The sequence below is a fragment of the Enhydra lutris genome, unplaced genomic scaffold (assembly GCF_002288905.1).
Source record: "Enhydra lutris kenyoni isolate GAN:26980312 unplaced genomic scaffold, ASM228890v2 scaffoldscaffold9, whole genome shotgun sequence".
Lineage (NCBI taxonomy): Eukaryota > Metazoa > Chordata > Mammalia > Carnivora > Mustelidae > Enhydra > Enhydra lutris.
Genome location: NW_019154093.1, coordinates 14,784,506 through 14,804,689, shown reverse-complemented (window position 1 = coordinate 14,804,689; position 20,184 = coordinate 14,784,506). Strand labels below are relative to the sequence as shown.

Here is a 20,184-nt window from a genome sequence, read left to right as displayed (position 1 = left end):
CCATGTGATCTCAGTCCAATGAAGCTCAACACCTGGGACTTTTTTGGGAACCCCTGGCAAAGATATGCTCTCTTTTGAGTGTGGCTGAGCAGGAAGGACGCATGTCTGGAGCTTCTGAGGGCCATAGCACATGGAGGCCTATGAACACAGAGGGGAACAGAGCTGAGAAATGGAGACAAAGAGAGAGGGAGAGACCAAGTACTGATGACATTTTTTGAGGCCCTGGGTCTAGCCAAGCTTAAAAATATGGATTTCTACTCATGTTGGTAGAAGGTGGTGGTCCCATGTAGTGTGAATGCCAAGGGCACCATGAACCCCATATGCAACTGAGACCCCAGAGTCTCCCTAGAAGAAGAACTCACCTGCTCACAGCTGACAAGAAGATGCCAATAGACTGCAGAAGCTTATCTAAACAGGAGCCAGTCATATAGCTGTATGACAAGTTAAAGAGTGAATCTCAGGGTGGTTTTCCACACCGTAACCAGATTCTGCGTCGATTCCTGGTACCATCGATGGCCCAGGATGACCAACAGTTGAATTGTGCCCTTTATCCGAGAGGGGCCACTAGGTTGAAGGGGAAGTGGCAACAAACACGCAGTGGGGGCCACAGGGGTGGGTGGTGCTAGCAGGCTTGTTCCCGGTTCCCCAGGAAGCTTTTCTGGGGTCTGACAGGCCCCCTCCAGAACAAGGAGGCTCTGATGAATAAAAGGTGTGTGGAGAAAGCCTAGTCAATTTTCCAAGCCTCTCTATGCCATGACCATTGCACCCTTGGGTCTCAGCACAGTTCATTACTTTATGCCTCATTTTTAGACTTCTCTAAAAATAATCGGCTTCATCATTAATTCTCAATTTTGTACTTGCTCAAAGCTTTACACTGGAGGTCACTATCTTTATGAAGGATTGCGTGCCTTCCTAATAAGAACAACGGGAGATGGTGGAAAAATTAAACTCTGATTTAAAACAACTTCCGTATTTAGTGTTATTTTTTAATGTGAGCCTTGCAAAAAGCTTCATTGTAATAAAGCACCCAGAGCATGCATCAGCTCGGATACAAGGTATGAAATCAACCCACAACAGAAAAGGAACCAGTCAACAATTACTAGGCTCATAACACATCACAGGCTCTTAGAACACTTAAGAAATTAGCTGAAATTATTGCAGCTCATGGAGGATGACTGAGAGCTTCCAAGACTGATAAAGGCTAATGTAATGGGTTGGAGGTAATGGTGCTTTGTTGGAGGGGAGGGCGCGTGAGGCAAATTATCTCTGCTGCACCCTGGTTCCCAGGATGCCAATAGAAGTGGAGACAGATTGGCTCATTAGGAAAGGCTCTTTACTGCAAAAACAGTGTTTGCTCTGGAGCCAGGCTCCCCTGCCTGTTGCCGTGACAGCTGGAGGCCAGGTTATCAGACCACAGGGCAGTCACTGTATTCCTACCTTGTCCTCTACCCAGCTCCCCACGAGCCCCCGTTCCTGCCTCCCTGCCTTCTCCCTCTTTTCCTCAGTCACCAGCCAGGCTCACCAACTTTGTCACCTCTTCTTCCTCTGTCCCACGCTAGTCTGGCTTTCACAATCACTCATTACACATGTTTCTGGTCCATTGTTTCCAGCAATTAGTTCCAGAAGTTTGCCACAGTATCAGCAGACGCTAACTAGTACTAAGCATTTAGCGCGTGCCTGGCACAGGGACACTCTGTTTGCCTTGTCTCATTTAATCCTCACCACACCCTGGGGTAGCTGCTAGTCCTATGTCCGTCTACTTCCTGAGGAAACAATTTCAGACAGGCGAATGACCTGTCCAGGTATCAAAGCTAACTGACGGAACTGGGATTTGAACCTAGCAATCTAGGTCAGAGTCTGAGTTCTTCCTGTCAGGTCTTCCCGCATATAGACAGATGGAGGGTATGGGGCTATTTATGCAGATTATCTCCCAGGATGGTGTTGGAGGTGGAACTATGGCTCTGCCCTGTCCCTGGGGAGGGAGGTGGTGAAGGAGAGTGGATGGTGTATGGACTTTGGGCCAGACAGACCCATTTCAGACCTTATCTTTGCCATTCACTAGGAAATTACTCAACCTTTCAAAGCTTGTCTCTCTTTCTCTCTTTTTTTAAAAAGACTTTATTTCTTTGGCAGAGAGAGAGATAGAGAGAGGGAACACAAGCAGGAGGAGTGGGAGACAGATAAGCAGGCTTCCTGCCCGCCGGATGTGGGGCTCGATCCCAGAACCCTGGGATCATGACCTGAGCTGAAGGCAGACGCCTAATGACTGAGCCACCCAGGAGCCCCAAAGCTCATCTCTCTTATTTCTAAAATGGGATAATGCCAAGCACCTATTAGGCTTGGCGTTAGGATCAAATGAGATGAGATTTGTACATCACATAGCTCAGTGCCTAGAGCATAAAAAGACTCAATAAATGGTAACTAATACTTTTGTCATTATAATAAATAAATCCTTAGTTTTACTAAGGTTTTTTTTTTACTGAGGTTAAAAAAGGGGTTTGAGGCTAATGTGAGATTAGGTGGTAGTCAATTTTACAAGACATAATGATGTTATGTTGATTTGTTTTCCTTCCAGATCCACCATAACTAGAAGGCTGAGGAGGAGGCGTGGGGGTCACTCACGTAACACACGACATCACTTCAGCTGGTCTCTTTTCTCTGTTTATGACAAGGTCACAAAAAGTTAGGGAATTATGCATGGTGTCAGGTGTAGGGCGTGAACAAACAGTTGTCTGAAAGCACGGTTCTTTCATTCATTCAATAGGCATGTCGTAGTGTCTTGTAAACGCTGGGCGTTCTTACTGGCACTTGGGAGATGGGGGAGGATGATACAGTGCCGAGGGTGGTGAGGGCAACGACTGAGTAAGAAGAGGACACTACCACTTCAGGGGCGGGGAGGAAAGATCCTGCCACAGAGACTGAGAACTGGCCATGGGAGAAGGTTGGGGACTGGACAGCATAGGACAGTGGTCAAGCAGGACTGGGGCTAGGGGGAGGTGAGTGAGGCATGTGTTTCAGTTGTGACATTTTGAGGGGAGGGGCCTCAAACCATTCAGTGATCAAATAATGATCCATAGCACAATATAAAAAAAAATCAAAATACTAAAAAAAAATCAAAATTAATACAAAAAAAAATCCATGATGAATAAAATATTAAAGTTCTGACTGAAGATGGGATTTGACCCTGTACTTGTACAACCCTGTCTCACTTGCCTCCTCCTGAGGTCACATGGAGAATGCTGCCAAGTAAGATGAGGAGGGCAGAGGGTGGTCTAGATCTGGTGACCAAGAGGTTGCTGATAACCTTGGGGAGGTTAGTGTCACAGGTTGTGAGGTGGAAGCCAAATTATGGGTGCTAATGTTTCTCAAGGTGTCATCTTTGGACCATGAGAGACCTGGACAGGTCATTCACTCATCTGAGACCTGGACAGGTCATTCACCTGTCTGAGATTGTCTCCTCAGGAAGTAGATGGACATAAGTAAGGATCAGGGTCCCCCGTCAAAGTGCGTATTAGAAACAGAGGCCAGGGGGCGCCTGGGTGGCTCAGTGGGTTAAAGCCTCTGCTTTCCGCTCAGGTCATGATCTCAGGGTCCCGGGATCGAGCCCTGCATCGGGCTCTCTGCTCAGCAGGGAGCCTGCTTCCTTCTCTCTCTCTCTCTGCCTGCCTCTCTGCCTACTTGTGATCTCTGTCAAATAAATAAATAAAATATTTTTAAAAAAAAAGAAACAGAGGCCAGGGAGCCTCCCTCAATTTACTACATCAGAACAGTGGGCTGAGGGTGGGGAGGCAGACTGGTGATCTGCAACTTTAAACCTCTTTTATGCACACTAACGTCTGAGGACATTGGGTCAACCTAGAGACATTATCAGTGGTATTCCCCTTGGCCTGTTCTGGGCCTGAGTCTGATTAGAAATTTTATTGATGACTTTGTGAGAAAAACAGAGCTGTGGTTACTGAAGCCTTTAGTTCTGCCCAGCTGCAGGTTCTGGTTCACTCCTTCCTTTACTGAACAAACATGTAGTACGTACCCCTTATGTGTTAGGCATGATCCTGGGAATTAGGAATGTAGAGATGAAGAGAACAGAAGTGATTCCTGCCCTCACAGAGCCCCTAATCCAGTGGGGAAGAGAGATTTTTAAAAAAGACTTATTTATTATTTGTGAGAGAGAGAGAGATAGAGAGAGAAAGAGAGAGATAGGTGAGGGGAGAGGCAGAGGGAGAGGAAGAGGGAGAGAGAAATTTTAAGCAGACTGTGCTGAGTGTGGAGCCAGACGTGGGACTCCATCTCCCAAACCTGAGATCATGACCTGAGACTAAACCAAGACTCAGGCACTTAACCAACTGTGCCACCCAGGTGCCCAAGATATTTTTTAAAAGAGCTATTTATTGGGGCGCCTGGGTGGCTCAGTGGGTTAAAGCCTCTGCCTTCGGCTCGGGTCATGATCCCGGTGTCCTGGGATCGAGCCCCACATCGGGATCTCTGCTCTGCAGGGAGCCTGCTTCCTCCTCTCTCTGTCTCTGCCTGCCTCTCTGCCTACTTGTGATCTCTGTCTGTCAAATAAATAAATAAAATCTTTAAAAAAGAAAAAAAAAGAGCTATTTATTTGAGAGAGAGCACGTGCATGCACAAGAGCTCACAGGGGTGGGGGGAGGGGCAGAGGGAGAAGGAGAGAGAAAATCCCAAGCAGATTCCTGCTGAGTGCATGGAACCTGACACAGGGCTCAATTTTAGAACCCTGAGATCATGATCTGAGCTGAAATTAAGAGTCGGACGCTTAATCGACTGAGCTGCCCATGTGCCCCAATATTAAGCAGGTATAAACACAATGTTATAGTGATTAAGACAGAGGGGCTTCCATAAGGATATGTAACAGGGGAACCAAGGTTAGTTTAGGTCTCAGAAAAGGCTTCCTGAGGAAGGGATGTTTAGACTGAGGTCTGAATGATGGAGTAAGAATTAGTCAAATAAGGAGTAGGCTTAGAGGAAAGGAGAAAGTTCAGACAAGGAGAACAATATATAATAAAAGGATCTGAGGGGCACCTGGCTGGCTTAGTCAGTGGAGCGTGTGACTCTTGATCTCAGGGTTGTGAGTTCAAGCCCCACACTGGGTGTAGAGATTATTAAAAAGTAAAGTCTTAGGGGGAAAAAAAGGATCTGAGATGATCCATGGAATGCTGTAGGCACACAGAGCAGGAATATCCCGAAATGTATGCATAACCTAAATTTTCAAATCTGTCTTCAACCCCAATCTCTCTCTGGGACCCCTGAGCATGGACACCTCCAACACAACATGTCCCAAGCCAGACTTATCTACCCCAACTCCTTTTCTCTTCCCACATAATGGCACCCCATTCACCCAGTTTTCCAAGCCAGAAAATAAGAGTCATTGTGTGGGGTGGAAGTGGAGACGGTTGTTGGATGAATAGGTATAGAACTCAGATTCCAGAGAGAAATGTGGGTAGGGGTACACAACTGAGAGCCCTCAACCTGGAGTGGTGCTGACATCATCACGATAGATTAGGTCACTGAGGGAGAGGGATGTGGATGGGGAGTCCCAAGGGAGATCCACGTTTCAGGGATGGCTGAAGCAAAAGAGGAACGGACCGAAAGAAAGGAGAAAACCAAGGGAATTGGTCTCACAGAAACCAAGGGAAGAGTAGGTAGTTTTTTGTTTTTGTGATGATCTGTATGTGCTTTCCCCCCCTTCTTTTCTTTCTTTCTTTCTCTCTCTCTCTCTCTCTTTTTTTTCTTCTTATTGAAGTTTAATTGACATATAACATTATGTTAGTTTCAGGAAAGAGTTTTTTGACAAGTGGTAATTGTTGACAAATGCTGCTGGGAGGTCATGTGGAATGACTGAGGATGCAGTCACTGGGTTTTGCAATTAGAACAACAGCAGTAACCTTGGCAAGACCTGCATCAGTGAAGGGGACAGAAGTCAGATTGCAGGGGGCGGAGGAGAAAAGGGAGGTGAAGCAGCGTAGACAGGAAAAGTCAATAACCTTTTCAAGAAGCTTTACCATGAAGGGCAGGAACTAGGTGGAATAGTGGTTGAGATGGGGATTTAATATAATTTTTTTAAGGTGGAAGAGATTTGAGCGTATGTAAATGCCGGTGAAAAAGCTGGTAGGGAGGCAAAAGGAAGGCCATCAGAGAGAAAGAATAAAGACCCTGAGGACAGGGAGAGGATTAACCCCAGAGAGAAGGAATACCAGCATCAAATCTGACGGGAGCGGGGTGAAAATGAGGATACACCTATAGGGAAGGAAGACAGGAAGGGAGGGAGTGCTTGACTTTGTGGATGCTACTTTGGTCACCAGATGTCCTGATCTATAGTTTTAGGGAGAATCAAGAGAAAAGCTGTCCCAATAATCTTCATTCCTTGTCTCCTTTGACGATTGCCCAACTTATTTCTGTTCAGCAAAGGATACATGAGTCTCAGCCAGGTCGTCAGGCGAACCAGGAACAAGCTGGCTCCCTGGGAAAACTCCTGCTCCAGTTCAGGAGAGGTCTTGCCTTGGTTGGTCTTGATGAAATTGTCAAGGATGTGACTCCTTGCGACTTTGCCAGCGTTGTCCCAGTCCTGTAGAAAACTCAAGAGGCGGCTAATTGCTGCCTGCTCCTTTATAGAGGTCATGGCCAGTCAGTCCTCAAGATGGCTACAGAGGGACGGAAAACAGACAGGTCTCCTAATATTCAGAACTGTGCAAGTCCCACAGGTTACTCTCTGGGTTTTGCTTTTCCAACAATCGGCTGGAGGTGGGGTGAGCCTCTGTCACCAACGTAGATGTTGTGACATTCAAAATACACCTCTAGAACTGATCATTTCCTACTTGAACAGAGAGGATTTAGCTGTGTTGTAATGGCGTTAAGAATATCAAGGTGGGGGCGCCTGGGTGGCTCAGTGGGTTAAGCCGCTGCCTTCGGCTCAGGTCGTGATCTCGGGGTCCTGGGATCGAGTCCCGCATCGGGCTCTCTGCTCAGCAGGGAGCCTGCTTCCTTCTCTCTCTCTCTCTCTGCCTGCCTCTCTGTCTACTTGTGATCTCTCTCTGTCAAATAAATAAACAAAATCTTTAAAAAAAAAAAAAAGAATATCAAGGTGGTAGGGGCGCCTGGGTGGCTCAGCGGGTTAAGCCTCTACCTTCAGCTCAGGTCATGATCTCAGGGTCTTGGGATCGAGCCCCACGTTGGGCTCTCTGCTCAGCGGGAAGCCTGCTTCCCCCTCTCTCTCTGCCTTCTGCTCTGCCTACTTGTGATTTCTCTCTCTGTCAAATAAATAAAATCTTTAAAAAAAAAATCAAGGTGGTAAATGTCTACTTCACCTTTAAGAGCTAATGTTTTAGCTCCTTGGATCCTCTGAGGATGCCAGCAACTAAAGAACCAGCTGAAATGAAGGTGTTTGCTAAAAACCTGGGTCCCTTTCACCCCTTGCTTCACCCAGGGCCAGAGATTTGGGGGTCTTTAGAGACCTGGCCCTTCTCATACCAATCAGCTAAGGAAAATGCTCCTTAACCTTGTACCTTGGGCTTTTATACAAACTCTCTTAAAAACAACTTTAAAAAAAAAGTTAGTAAGAAGAAAAAGTTTCCATTCCATAGTTGGATTAATGGGCTGTGGTTTGTAGGAGTCTGTGTCCTTGGGAGAGTGTTTTCAGTGGGGGAGGGAAGGTTTAAAATAAACCCGTTTTCCAAAAATAGTTGTGATTGAAAGTGTTATTATCCATAACAAATGTTAGTGCTGATGGGAGAGAGGCATGTGTGATTCTTTTGTCTAACAGACAAGTGAAAGTCATATTTCACATTATCATGGGGTTTTCTGTGATTTACAGAATATTTGTGAAACATTACTTGCAGGGGCCATGATTGATATGGAGAGAACAGCTTGTGTGTAGGGGAGATGTGTATTTCACGAAGACTGTTCAACATGAAATTTACAGTCCCATAAAGTGCTTCTACATCTTTGCCAGAGATCTAGTTAAAAGGACTTTACAGTCTGAAACATCCTAAAATTGATTCTAAATTAACGTTTCCTCACATGTATTTGAGATATTGATGGGGCCCAGCTATCAGAATTTTATTAGGAAGCAATAATCTGAGGCCCACGGAGACAGACATACATACACACCAACCTCCACTAGTCCCCAGAGGACACTGGGTATGTGCTCCTGGGAAGGGCGTCCACGTAGCCTTGGGGATGGAGACAGCCACGAAATCCTGTCAGCCTTAATAGCCAGGTGAAAGACTGTGGATCAACCTAAACACAAAAATGACCAAAATCCCTCCTAGGATCAAACATCAATCACTGCGAATGACTGCCTAAGTCTGAGAATAACTTTCAGAGGCCATGGCCACCTTCAACAGCCAAACCATCCTCAAGAAAATAGGGATGAGTGGTTGTTCTGGACCCAAGGGAAGAGGAGTTGAAACACCACCATTAGCTTTATAAGGCAGGAAAGCACCCTGTGCCCACCCAGCTGTCCCCTACCCTCCACCCCCTGCTGCCATGGGTGGGCTCTTTCTAGGATCAAAATTTGAAGGCTATCAGAGACACACCCAGCAATTCTAGGACATGGAGGGTGGGAAACGTCCAGCTGGGCGCTCCCCATGATGGCCCCTGACATTTCCTTGGATCTTCCCTATCTTATCCTTTTCTTTCTTTTTTTTTTTTTTTAATATTTTATTTATTTATTTGTCAGAGAGAGAGAGAAAAAGAAGGCACAAGCAGGCAGAGTGGCAGGCAGAGGTGGAGAGAGAAGCAGGCTCCCTGCTGAGCTAAGAGCCCGATGTGGGACTCGATCCCAGGATCCTGGGATCACGACCCGAGCTGAAGGCAGCAGCCTAACCACTGAGCCACCCAGGCGTCCCTACCCTTTTCTTAATGGGGAAAGGAAACCAAAATGGCAGCTTGAGAAGCCACAGTGAGGCCCCTGAACATGCAGCACAGGCCCGTCACGTGGCACTGTGTGAGGTACAGTGGGAGATGGGGAGATGGGGCACTGCTGGGGCCCTGGAGGAGACTCGGATCTTGTGGTACAAGGGATGAACATGAGATCTGGAGTCAGACTGGAAGCTAAGGAGAGGCGCCTCAGAAGAAACCAGTCCTGCAATCCCTTGATCTCAGACACCTTGATCAGAACCTCCAGACCCTGAGATAACCAGCTTCCGTTGTTTAAGGCCACCCCACCCCCAAGTCTGTCGTGCTTTGTTATGACAGCTCCAGATTATCCTTACTTTACTTAACCTGCTTTAGGCTGTATTTATGTCTTACCCTAGCCCTTGAGCAATTAGTTTCTTTTTTCTTTTTTTTTAAAGATTTTATTTATTTATTTGACAGAGAGAGAGAGAGATCACAAGCAGGCAGAGAGGCAGGCAGAGAGAGAGAGGAGGAAGCAGGCTCCCTGCCGAGCAGAGAGCCCGACGTGGGGCTCGATCCCAGGTCCTTGGGATCATGACCCGAGCCGAAGGCAGAGGCTTTAACCCACTGAGCCACTCAGGCGCCCCAAGCAATTAGTTTCTCATCCCAGGATCACTTCCATTTTTTCTCCCCTTATCCTCACAATATAGTTTTCCACAATTTATAGTTAAATCAATAGTTAGTGTTTACATTATTGACCGGGTAGACAAACACTGCTCACTCAAGCTGTAAACTACAATTACATTTTCTTTCTCTTACAAGTTGCGCTTTACCTGGATGAGGTAAATGCTTTACCTGGATGAGGTTTACCTTTTTTCAATTGTGTAGATTTCTGAGTACCTAGAGCGATTTTCTTCCAAATGTTCCAAACACATAGCTGTTTTTCCAAACATTCAGCCCCTAACTGATCAGTTCCATCTTTTCCCTGGCGATGTCTTTCCCACAGACCTCAGTCTTTCTGCCCCGTTCGGGACCAGTTGCTTTCCTAAACCTGGCACACAAATGTTGTTCTGGGATTTCCTTTTGCCAGTTTTCTCTGCTGACTGTCCCAACTCCTGGACCTAGCTCTTCCTCCTTTTTGGTTCGCTCTCTTTGTTTTGTCGAAGCACATTCCTCAGTAGTTTCCTAAGAAATGAAAATTACCTTTTCGTGTGTATCCTTGAAAGTCTCGAAGTATATTGACCTTGTGTTATATTGATTGGGTATATAATTCCATGTGAGGAATAAACTTCCCTTGGATTGAGCTTCCCCAGCGTTGCTGGTTGAGAAGTCTGACGTCATTCTGATTCGTGTGCTATGGACCGTGGCTTGTTTTTTCATTCTCGATGCTTTTGAACACTTTTCTGAAATGATGGGATGGTAGGTTTGGTTGCAGGTCTTTTTTTTTTTTTTTTTTAAGATTTAATTTATTTATTTGACAGAGAGAGATCACAAAGAGACGGAGAGGCAGGCAGAGAGAGAGAGAGAGAGAGAGAGAGAGAGAGAGGGAAGCAGGCTCCCCACTGAGCAGAGAGCCCGATGCGGGACTCGATCCCAGGACCCCGAGACCATGACCCTAGTCGAAGGCAGTGGCTTAACCCACTGAGCCACCCAGGCGCCCGCAGGTCTTTTTCAGTTAGTGTTCTGGGCCCTTGGTGGGCTCTTTCGAGCAGGTGCTGTGTCCTTTGGGTTTTGGAAATTTCTTTATCAGGCAATGACTAGTCTTTTCATTGACGAATACATAAATGTCACTCAGTGGAGGGCTTTTCCTGCCTCCTGGGGGTCTTTCAGGACTTCTTTACTTTCCAGGGGTGTGGTGCGGTGAGAGGGTTGGGGGTGCTAGATGCCTGGCATGTGGCATCCTGGGAGTGGAGGTGGGGGAGGAGCAGGGCTGCCACCACACAGGGCGTAGGGTTTCCTGCCATCACTCAGTTTTCTCTCCTATTTCTCATCCCTGCCTTTCAAACTATGCCTGAGGTCTCTGGGTATGAAGGCCTCCAGAATTCAATTTCCTTCCTCCTTATGCAGCATGAGAGTTTAGAGTGGGCATGTGGCTTTTGAGGTGGGGACAAAGGGCTCTGCATACTGACTTCAGCAAGTCCCCCTGTGTTTAGCCCCTTACCTCATGTCTAACCTGGGCTAACTCGGGTCTCCAAGGCACTAAGCTTTATAGAGATTAAAATGGGTGAACTGACTTGCTTCTCGTTGGTAATCTCCCCTTGTGGGCACTTAGTTTGTAATTTCTTAGCATGTTTCAAGGCAAGCCACTTGCCTTCCCACTTGCCTTCTACCTTTCAAATATTTGCCCAGCTTTTATCTGGTGTTGCCTCCTTCTCTGAACTTTGTGACTTAATACCTTTCTGTATTTCTTTTTAAAAAAGATTTATTTAGGGGCGCCAGGGTGGCTCAGTGGGTTAAATCCTCTGCCTTCGGCTCGGGTCATGATCCCAGAGTCCTGGGATCGAGCCCCACATCGGGCTCTCTGCTCAGCAGGGAGCCTGTTTCTCTCTCTCTCTGCCTGCCTCTCTGCTTATCTCTGTCTGTGAAATAAATAAATAAAATCTTAAAAAAAAAGATTTATTTAGGGGTGCCTGGGTGGCTCAGTGGGTTAAGCCTCTGCCTTCAGCTCAGGTCATGATCTCAGGGTCCTGGGATCGAGCCCCGCATCGGGCTCTCTGCTCAGCAGGAAGCCTTCTCCCCCCGCCACCTGCCTCTCTGCCTACTTGTGATCTCTCTCTCTCTGTGTCAAATGAATAAAAATAAAATCTTAAAAAAAAGAGATTTATTTATTTTAGAGAGAGAGAGAGAGAGAACATAAGTAGGGAGACAGGAGAGGGAGAAGCAGGACCCTGGGATCATGACCCCAGCCAAAGGCTGACAATTAACCGACAGAGCTACCCACATGCCCCTATGTTTGTTTATTTTTTTAAGGTTTTATTTATTTTTTTAGAGGTGGGGGAGGGCAGAGATGGAGAGACAAACTTAAGCCTGAAGGGGGCCTCAATCTCACGACCCTGAGATCATGACCTGAGCAGAAACCAAGTCAGAGGCTTAACTAACTGAGCCACCAGGCGCCCTGCCTTTTTATACTTCTTTAGTGTTAGGTCAGGGAGGTTTGGAGAGGGAGGGGAGATAAGGACCACAGTTATGTTTAGTCAAGAGTCTCCAGCCACTTCTTTATTTTTATTTCAACTTTTCTTCAAAATAAGACTTTTAAAAATTTTATTTAAATTCAATTAATTAACATATATTTTATTATTAGTTTCAGAGTCAGAGTTCAGTGATTTATCAGTTATACGTAAAAATCCAGTGCTCAATTTATCACATGCCCTTAATGCCTGTACCCAATTGCCCGCCCCATCCCCCCACTGCCCTCCCCTCCAGCAACCCTCAGTTTGTTGAAACCAGTTGAAAGTTTCTTCTGGTTTGTCTCCCTCTCTGGTTTTGTCTTATTTTTCCTTCTCTTCCCCTATGTGCCTCTGTTTTGTTTTTTAAATTCTCTATATAAGTGAAATCATATAATTGTCTTTTTCTGATTGACTTATTTCACTTAGCATAATACCTTCTAGGTTCTATCCGCGTCATTGCAAATGGCAAGATTTCATTTCTTGATGGCTGCATAGTATTCCACTGTATATATATATACCACATCTTCTTCATCCATTCATCTGTCAATGGACAGCTGAGCTCTTTCCATAGTTTAGGTATTGTGGACATTGCTGCTATGGACATTGGGGTACAGGTGCCCCTTTGGATCACTACATTTATATCTTTGGGGTAAATACCTAGTAATGCAATTGCTGGGTTGTAAGGTGGCCTATTTTTAACTTCTTGAGGACCCTCCATACTGTTTTCCAGAGCGGCTGCACCAGCTTGCATTCCCACCAACAGTGTAGGAAGGTTCCCCTTTCTTCGCATCCTTACCAACATCTGTTGTTTCCTGACTTGTTAATTTTAGCTGTTCCTGACTGACCAGTGTGAGGGGTATCTCACTGTGGTTTTGATTTATATTTCCCTGATACGTCATGTTGAGCACTTTTTCATGTGTCTGTTGGCCATTTGTATGTCTTCTTAAAAGAAATGTCTGTTTATGTCTTCTGCCCATTTCCTGACCAGATTATTTGTTCTTTGGGTGTTGAGCTTGATAAGTGCTTTATAGATTTTGGATACTAGCCCTTTATCTGATAAGACATTTGCAAATACCTTCTCCCATTCTGTCAGTTGTCTTTTGGTTTTGTCAACTGTTTCCTTTGCTGTGCAAAAGCTTTTTAATCTTGATGGAGTCCCAATAATTCAATTTTGCCTTTGTTTCCCATACTTTTGGAGACGTGCCTAGCAGGAAGTTGCTATGGCTGAAGTCAAAGAGGTTGCTGTTTGTGTTCTCCTCTAGGATTTTGATGGATTCCTGTCTCACATTTAGGTCTTTCATCCACAAAATAAGACTTGATGAAGATTACAAACCTATGCCCCCCAAAACCCAAACAACCAGTAAGTATAATTTTAAAAAGAATTAAGAAGAAGAAAACAGTGGGAAAAGGAAAGAAATGTCCCAATTTCAGGAGGGAGTTGCTGGGGTAAATTTTGTATCTGAGCTTCTTTTTGACTACCAAATATAAGGGGACACATTATGTGTCTTTCACGGTGCAGGGAGGAGAGATGGAATGATGGCAGGAGAAACTAATGTTTTTTAGTGTTTCTAAGAGCTAGTCACATAGAATATATTTTAAGGACATTATTTGTTTTAATCTTCTTAAGTTCCCGAGGAGGTAGTTATAATTATCCCCAGTTTTCAGATGTAAAAACCAAGGTTTACGGAGGTTTGCTCATTTATTGAAGGTCTCACAGCTAAACAGGGGTGAAAACAGAAATTGCACTCAGACTGTGTAAAACTCCAGAGTGCAGGTTTTCTCCATTAAACCCAAAGCAGTGATTCTGCTCTCCCTTGTATTCCAAAATGTCACCCATAACCTCTTGTTGTCAGATTCTGTGGCTAACTTGCAGTACCATCTTGCTTGGCCTCTGATGGATTGTGGATGACTCTCTGAACATTTCTCTCCCGACCTCACTCTCTCTTGGTTCTGTCCCTCACTGTATTCTCTTCAGGCTCCTTTGCAGCTCCGTTCTATTCTCAGTTGTCTTCTCATACTTATAATTTTCACTCCCACCCCTTTGTATTATAGTGCAGGCTTCAGGACTCCTAAACCCATACTGTCAGCCTGGGCCTTCCTCCTGAGGTCCAGATGCCTGTATCTGAAGTCTTCCTCCTTATATTTCAGACGCTCTTCAAATCCTAAGTCCCTGGGGTGCCTGGGTGGCTCAGTTGGTTAAGCATCTGACTCTTGATTTTGGCTCAGGTCATGTTCTCAGGGTCCTGGGATGGAGCCCCATGTCAGGCTCTGTGCTCAGCCGGGAGTCGGCTTGAGATTCTCTCCCTCGGGCTGTCCCTCCCCCACGTTTGTGTGTGTGTGCGTGTGTGTGTGTGTGTGTGTGTGTGTGTGTGTGTGTGTTCTCAAATAAATAAATCTTTTGAAAATGCAAATTTGACAGAATTCCCTGCTTCAGACTCTTCAGCTCTTCCTCATTACCCTCAAGATAGAGTTTCAAACATCTCAGCCCAGAGAACTTCTGTCTACAACTGAAATCTGACCTCCGTTCACTGCAATCCCCATACCCCCGGCCCCCGCCCCTTGTCACTGCTTCCAGTGGGAATTAAAAGGTGGCTGCCAGCTTTCCCAGGCTTCACAAACCTAAATTCCCCATGTCAAGTCATTTCTTTTCCTCTAGCTCAAGCCTCCTGTCCTCCCCCCTCTGCTACACCTTGGTGCTCATTTACAGGCCTCTCCCTCACGCTAACGACGGTTTGGGCACTCCCGTCTTCCTGCTCCCCTAAACGTGGCCGGGCGGTTTCAGCATCCAGTTTCCATCTTTGCAATCTGGAGGGCCAGCATCATAATGGGTGCTCCACATCTGTCGCGCTGTGCTCGTAATGAGCATTTTAATTTCCTTAACCTCACATGGTAATGAATTAAACAAATGTCCTGGGTTCCAAGTCCTAGCCAAGCATGGCTTGAGTGGGACTGGTTAACATGACATAGTCTTTGGCCTCAAGATGCTTCCGAGAGTGGCCGGTGGAGAGAAAGGCAACCTGGAGATTTTAATGAAAAGTGAAAAGTGCTCTGATGGGGCAAATCCCAGGATGTGTTGGAGCATGTAGGAGAGGCACAAAATCTAGACTCTGGTGACCTTGAACCTGCACTTCCAACCAAGCCAGCATTCACACTCACGAGCTACACGGTCAATGCTGTGACTTGCCTGTGACGTCTGAGATCCCCAGCTCCTTACCCTTCCATCTACTCCTGGGTTTAACAAAAAGCCAAGAGGCAAGAATGTCCTCACAGTCCTCTTCATTCTTCCCATGTGATCTGTTCCCACACCTGTCCTCCCATCTTCCTTCCCCCCTCCCGGGGCTCTCCATTCATCCATCCTGCCTCCTTAAGGCCCTCACTCTAGCCATTGCTCCCTCCTCTTCTGTGTCCTCAACCATTCTTTTTATTTAGGCATTCTTCTCGATAACATACTTAATTCGTATATCGCCTAAAACAAAAACAAGTGAAAAATGAAAACAAACCGCACTTCCCTCAACCCCACATCCCCCTCCAGTCGTCTCTCTGGTTCTCTCACTTCACAGCAAACGTACTTAAAAACCTTCTACACACTCTTTCCTGTTCCCCCACTGACCAGTCTCCCTTCAACCCACTGTGATTTGGCTTCTCCCTCCCCTGCCACCCATCCCCCTCACTCCACTCCCTTCACTTCACCCAGTGTCTCTAAACTCCTCATTGCTCAGTTCTGTGAGGACAGGTCAATCTTTTGCTCACTTGTCCTGCTGCTGCCACAGGCATTCCTCCTGATGCCCCCGCACCCTGACCTCTTCTCTTGTCTGGCCTGCGTTTCTGGCAGCAGCCTCCCTCCTCCCCATCTTGGGCCTCTGGTCCTGTCGCATTGCATGAAGGCCTCAGTAAGTTGCCTCAAACACAATTAGGAGTCTCTCTGCCTGACCTCCATCTCACTGTCAGCAATTCCATTAAACATGAAATTCCACAAATAGTGGCAGACAAGTGTGTCCCATCCTTACGCTATGCATGTGAAAAAGACACGATTTGGAGGCGGCATAGAGTCCTCTAGACTCTTCAGTGTCAACAGCATGCTAAGTACTACTACGGGGGTAAGCACAGGACACTGTGGGAATGTGAACAAGGGACATTGAACCCAGCCATGGGTGGGGGAGTGAAGTAGTGGCTGCTCTGGAAGGCATTCCAGAAGAGACGCCAACCAGGCCAAATGGGGATCTGCAGCCAGCCAAGTGAAGAGGTGATGAAACTGTCTTTCAGGTAGAGGAAATAAAATATGCAAAGGCTTATAGAGAGGAGAGACTGTAAGCCATATTTAAAGGATTGCAAGTGGGGGACAGTATAGGACTGTGGTTAGGAACACAGACACCAGAGCTCCACGATTGCCATACATATACGTATGCCATCATGCTTATTAAAATCTCTCTGTAAGTGGCACACCTCCCAGCTGTGTGACCTGACATAAAGTACTTAACCTCTCTAGGCTTCTGTTCTCTTGCCTGAGGAGAGGTGGTAATACCTCACGGGGCCAACAGACCACCTCACATAAAGCTGAGCTCCTATTTTCATGGCTGAGTTTGCTCAGAACAGCTGAAGGACAGTCTGAGGGGAGAAATGGCAAAGGATAAAACTGTGACAACAGGCAGAGGCCAGAGAGTGAAGGGCTGTGCAGGCTGTGCTGCAGGGTCTACATACGATCCCCAGGGCCATGTGAAGGTACCGAAGGGTTTTAAGTCAAGGCTGACAAGAAGAGAGTTTGTTTTAGAAATGTCCTGGGTGGCTCAGTGGGTTAAGGCCTCTGCCTTCGGCTCAGGTCATGATCTCAGGGTCCTGGGATCGAGCCCCGTGTGGGGCTCACTGCTCAGCAGGAAGCCTGCTTCCCCCTCTTTCTCTGCCTGCCTCTCTGCCTACTTGTGATCTTTGTCTGTCAAATAAATAAATAAATAAATAAATAAATAAATAAATAAAATCTTTAGAAATATCCTCTTGACCGCAGTGTAGAAAGATGACTGTAAGGGGTCAAGGCTGGAAGTGGGGCACCAGTTAGGAGGCTGTTCCCCTAATCTTGGCAAAAGATTCTGGTGACAGTATGGCTGGAAAGAAGCACAAATGCCACACATTTCTGGAGAAGGGAGAAATAGCAGGACCTGAAGACTGGCAGTGGAGGATGAAAGTGGGGGAGGAATCAAGGATGCCCAGCTGACTGGCTCTCTGCCTCACAGAGTACATAGGGCCCATGAGGTACACCTCCCTTCTATACCCTACCAGGTCAGCACCCAGCCCTTCCCTGTACATGAGTCTGCCCCTCCAGCTTCCATCTTTCTGACTCTCCTTAAACACCTGCTCAATCTTCACCAACCAAAATCAATACATAAATAACACCTTCCTTGAATGCCTTTCCCTCAAGCTTCTATCCTTCCTCCCTTCTTCACCACCCAATTTCTCCCACTGGCCTATAGGATAAAGTCTAAACACCGTGTGGCACACGACGCCCTTCAGACTAGGGCCCAGGCTAACCGCATCTCACATCTCAACTGCCTGGGCCCTTCCAGGGCCCTGTGGATCTCACTGTTGCTCTACCAACAAGAATGGCCAGCTTTGGGGAGCCTGGATGGCTCAGTGGGTTAAAGCCTCTGCCTTTGGCTTGGGTCATGATCCCAGGGTACTGGGATCGAGCCCCGCATCGGGCTCTCTGCTTGGCAGGGAGCCTGCTTCTTCCTTTCTCTCTCTCTGCCTGCCCCCCCACCTACTTGTGATCTCTGTCTGCCAAATAAAATAAATAAAATCTTAAAAAAAAAAAAGAAAAAAAAGAATGGCCAGCTTCCTTTTTGCCCTTTGGCTGATTCCCCAAGGTAACTGGGGGCTGTTGGTTCTGTGGTCCCACCTATGCCATCTCTTCCCCTACTCTGCTGTAAAACTTAACCCTCCATCCCACTGGAGTGTGAGTTCCTCAAGGGCAGGGGTTGGTCTTCTCTATCTTTGCGTCTCCAGGGTCTGGCATAATACTTGGCACAAAATAGATGTTTAATAAACGCATGCTGGGTGACTGAATGAAGGAATCAGCCAGCTCCTGTTTGGATGGTTATATCTGAATGTCCATGATATGTAGGTCCATAAAACTACCAACTTCCCAAAGCCGCCATGTGCAGTGGCAGGATCTCCATCCAAGAAGGCCGGTGCAAAGTCTATGAGGCATTTTACAGCTATGACAGAAAATAGCAATGTCAGCAACGGTGTCATCTCTGGACACTAAGGCCAGGCATTCAGTGCCATGAACGGTCAGTTAAATTGTAATTGGAGTGAACTGTTCCTCTGCAAACCATAATGTTCTTTAGCGGCAGCCAAATGGCATTCAAGAAGGAGGGAAATTTTTTTTTGAAATGTCAAGGAAATTATTTCCAATTTGGTGCTCACAACCAGAGACTCTAATGATCGGTGGAAATGAGACGCAAACAAATTAGCACTAATGGAAAATGGCTTTTGGAAAAGGGGATTTAATTTATAGTCAACTGATCATGGCATGCAGCATGCAGTAAAAGTCGGCCTCACCAGCTTGATCATACGAACTGGAGCACACACGCAATGCCAGAGAAAAATATACGTACGCCATCATGCTTATTGGAATCTCTCTCGTAAGTGGCAGCCAATTAAAATAGTCATTATTTTACCTTGGAGAGAAAATGGCCTGAAAAATCAAAGCACATGAAATTAAAATCCGGATTAGGAACCGTGGTCCAAATTGGTTTGTTTGTGGCCTTTTAACCTTGGCAAAGTCTTCTGCAAGGACCACAAACCTACTTTGTCTTCAGCCCAGAGTGGAATCTTTGTTTTTAATTTCCTCTCCATTTTCAAAGGTGATGAATAAATCTGGACTCATCCATAAATCATTTCTATAGCAGACAAATGGCTCTTCCTCACGCAGGGAAACTAAAATCACAAAATCTCAAAAACCCTGGCTATTGTACTAAAGTCAAAAGTCTTTAGAGACAAGCGGGAAGACGTATTAAAAACCAAAAGGTCACTTGATCTCGTTGCTAAATAAAATTTCTCAGGGCTTTTTTCCCCCAAATCAAAGACACATTTCTAAAAACAAGACGCCTCCAGGGCACGGGCTGCCAGCCTGGCTCCCTGTCCCCGGATGGCCTCAGAGACAAGGCCGTCACTGTCCCCTGTTCCTGCAGGCTCCACCTGCAGAACAGGACAGAGGCCTTCTCTTCGGGCTCCCACCCCAACTCCTCACTCTCGGCTCCACATGTGGAAAGAGACAGGGAAAGAAACATTTTCCTTCTGACCTCAGGCTCAGTGACAGGGTGTCTTGGCCTTTACTTCTGCCCTCAGGGTATATATGCTACAAATGGTCACTTTCTTCTCATAGATTCCCTTCCTTCTGCTTCCCCCCTCGTACCTTCTTCTGAGATCCTTCCAGCCACCCATCACTTCTCTACAGACTCCAGGTGCCCCATTTTTTCCTCACAGTTGCCTTTCCCTCTATCCTCTCCCCAGAGACCACCTTTCCCCCACCTTCCTCTGACAACGCCCTCTGCCTTCATCGTCTCCTCAGACCTACCCTCACTCTCTACCCAGACCCCACTTTTCCTCTCAGATCACTTCTGCGCTCTCCCCACAAAACGTTAACTCTCTAGGTCAACCATCACCTTTCTACCCACATTCTCCTCAGCCCTGCACTGCTCTGTGCTTCACCCTCCCTGACCTGATTTCCTACCCTTCTTTCCTTCTCAACCTTCTTTTTTTTTTTCCCCAAAGATTTTATTTATTCATTTGACAGATAGAGATCACAAGTAGGCAGAGAGGCAGGCAGAGAAAGAGAGAGAGAGGAGGAAGCAGGCTCCCTGTCAAGCATAAAGCCCGATGCGGGACTCGATCCCAGAACTCTGGGATCATGACCTGAGCCGGAGGCAGAGGCTTAACCCACTGAGCCACCCAGGCGCCCTCCTTCTCAGCCTTCTTACTCTGCCCTCAAGAGCCTTTGTTCCCCACCAGCAGGCTCCTCCACCCTTAGCTTCTCCACAGCTGCTCTGCCTCCTCTCAGCCTGCCCCCAAAGTTGGCTCTACACCAGGTGCCACTTACACAGAGCCCTCCCTGGTGGAGGTTGCTTATACTCTTATGCCCCAAAGTTTTCAGGACTGGCAGCGGGGG

General features: G+C 46.6%; 1 protein-coding gene across 1 annotated transcript in view; it reads right to left on the bottom strand.

Annotated features, from left to right (window-relative positions):
* Positions 1 to 8,193, bottom strand: part of LOC111143574 (chromosome unknown C1orf228 homolog) — a 39,384-nt gene extending 31,191 nt beyond the window's left edge. Inside the window, exons 1-3 of the mRNA XM_022497398.1 lie at positions 8,132 to 8,193; positions 6,435 to 6,662; positions 363 to 431 (exon numbers count right to left, since the gene is read on the bottom strand). Of these exons, the coding sequence (XP_022353106.1) occupies positions 363 to 431; positions 6,435 to 6,640 (275 nt within the window). The 5' untranslated portion in view covers positions 6,641 to 6,662; positions 8,132 to 8,193. The remainder of the gene's footprint in view (positions 1 to 362; positions 432 to 6,434; positions 6,663 to 8,131) is intronic.
* Positions 8,194 to 20,184: the final 11,991 nt, after the last annotated feature.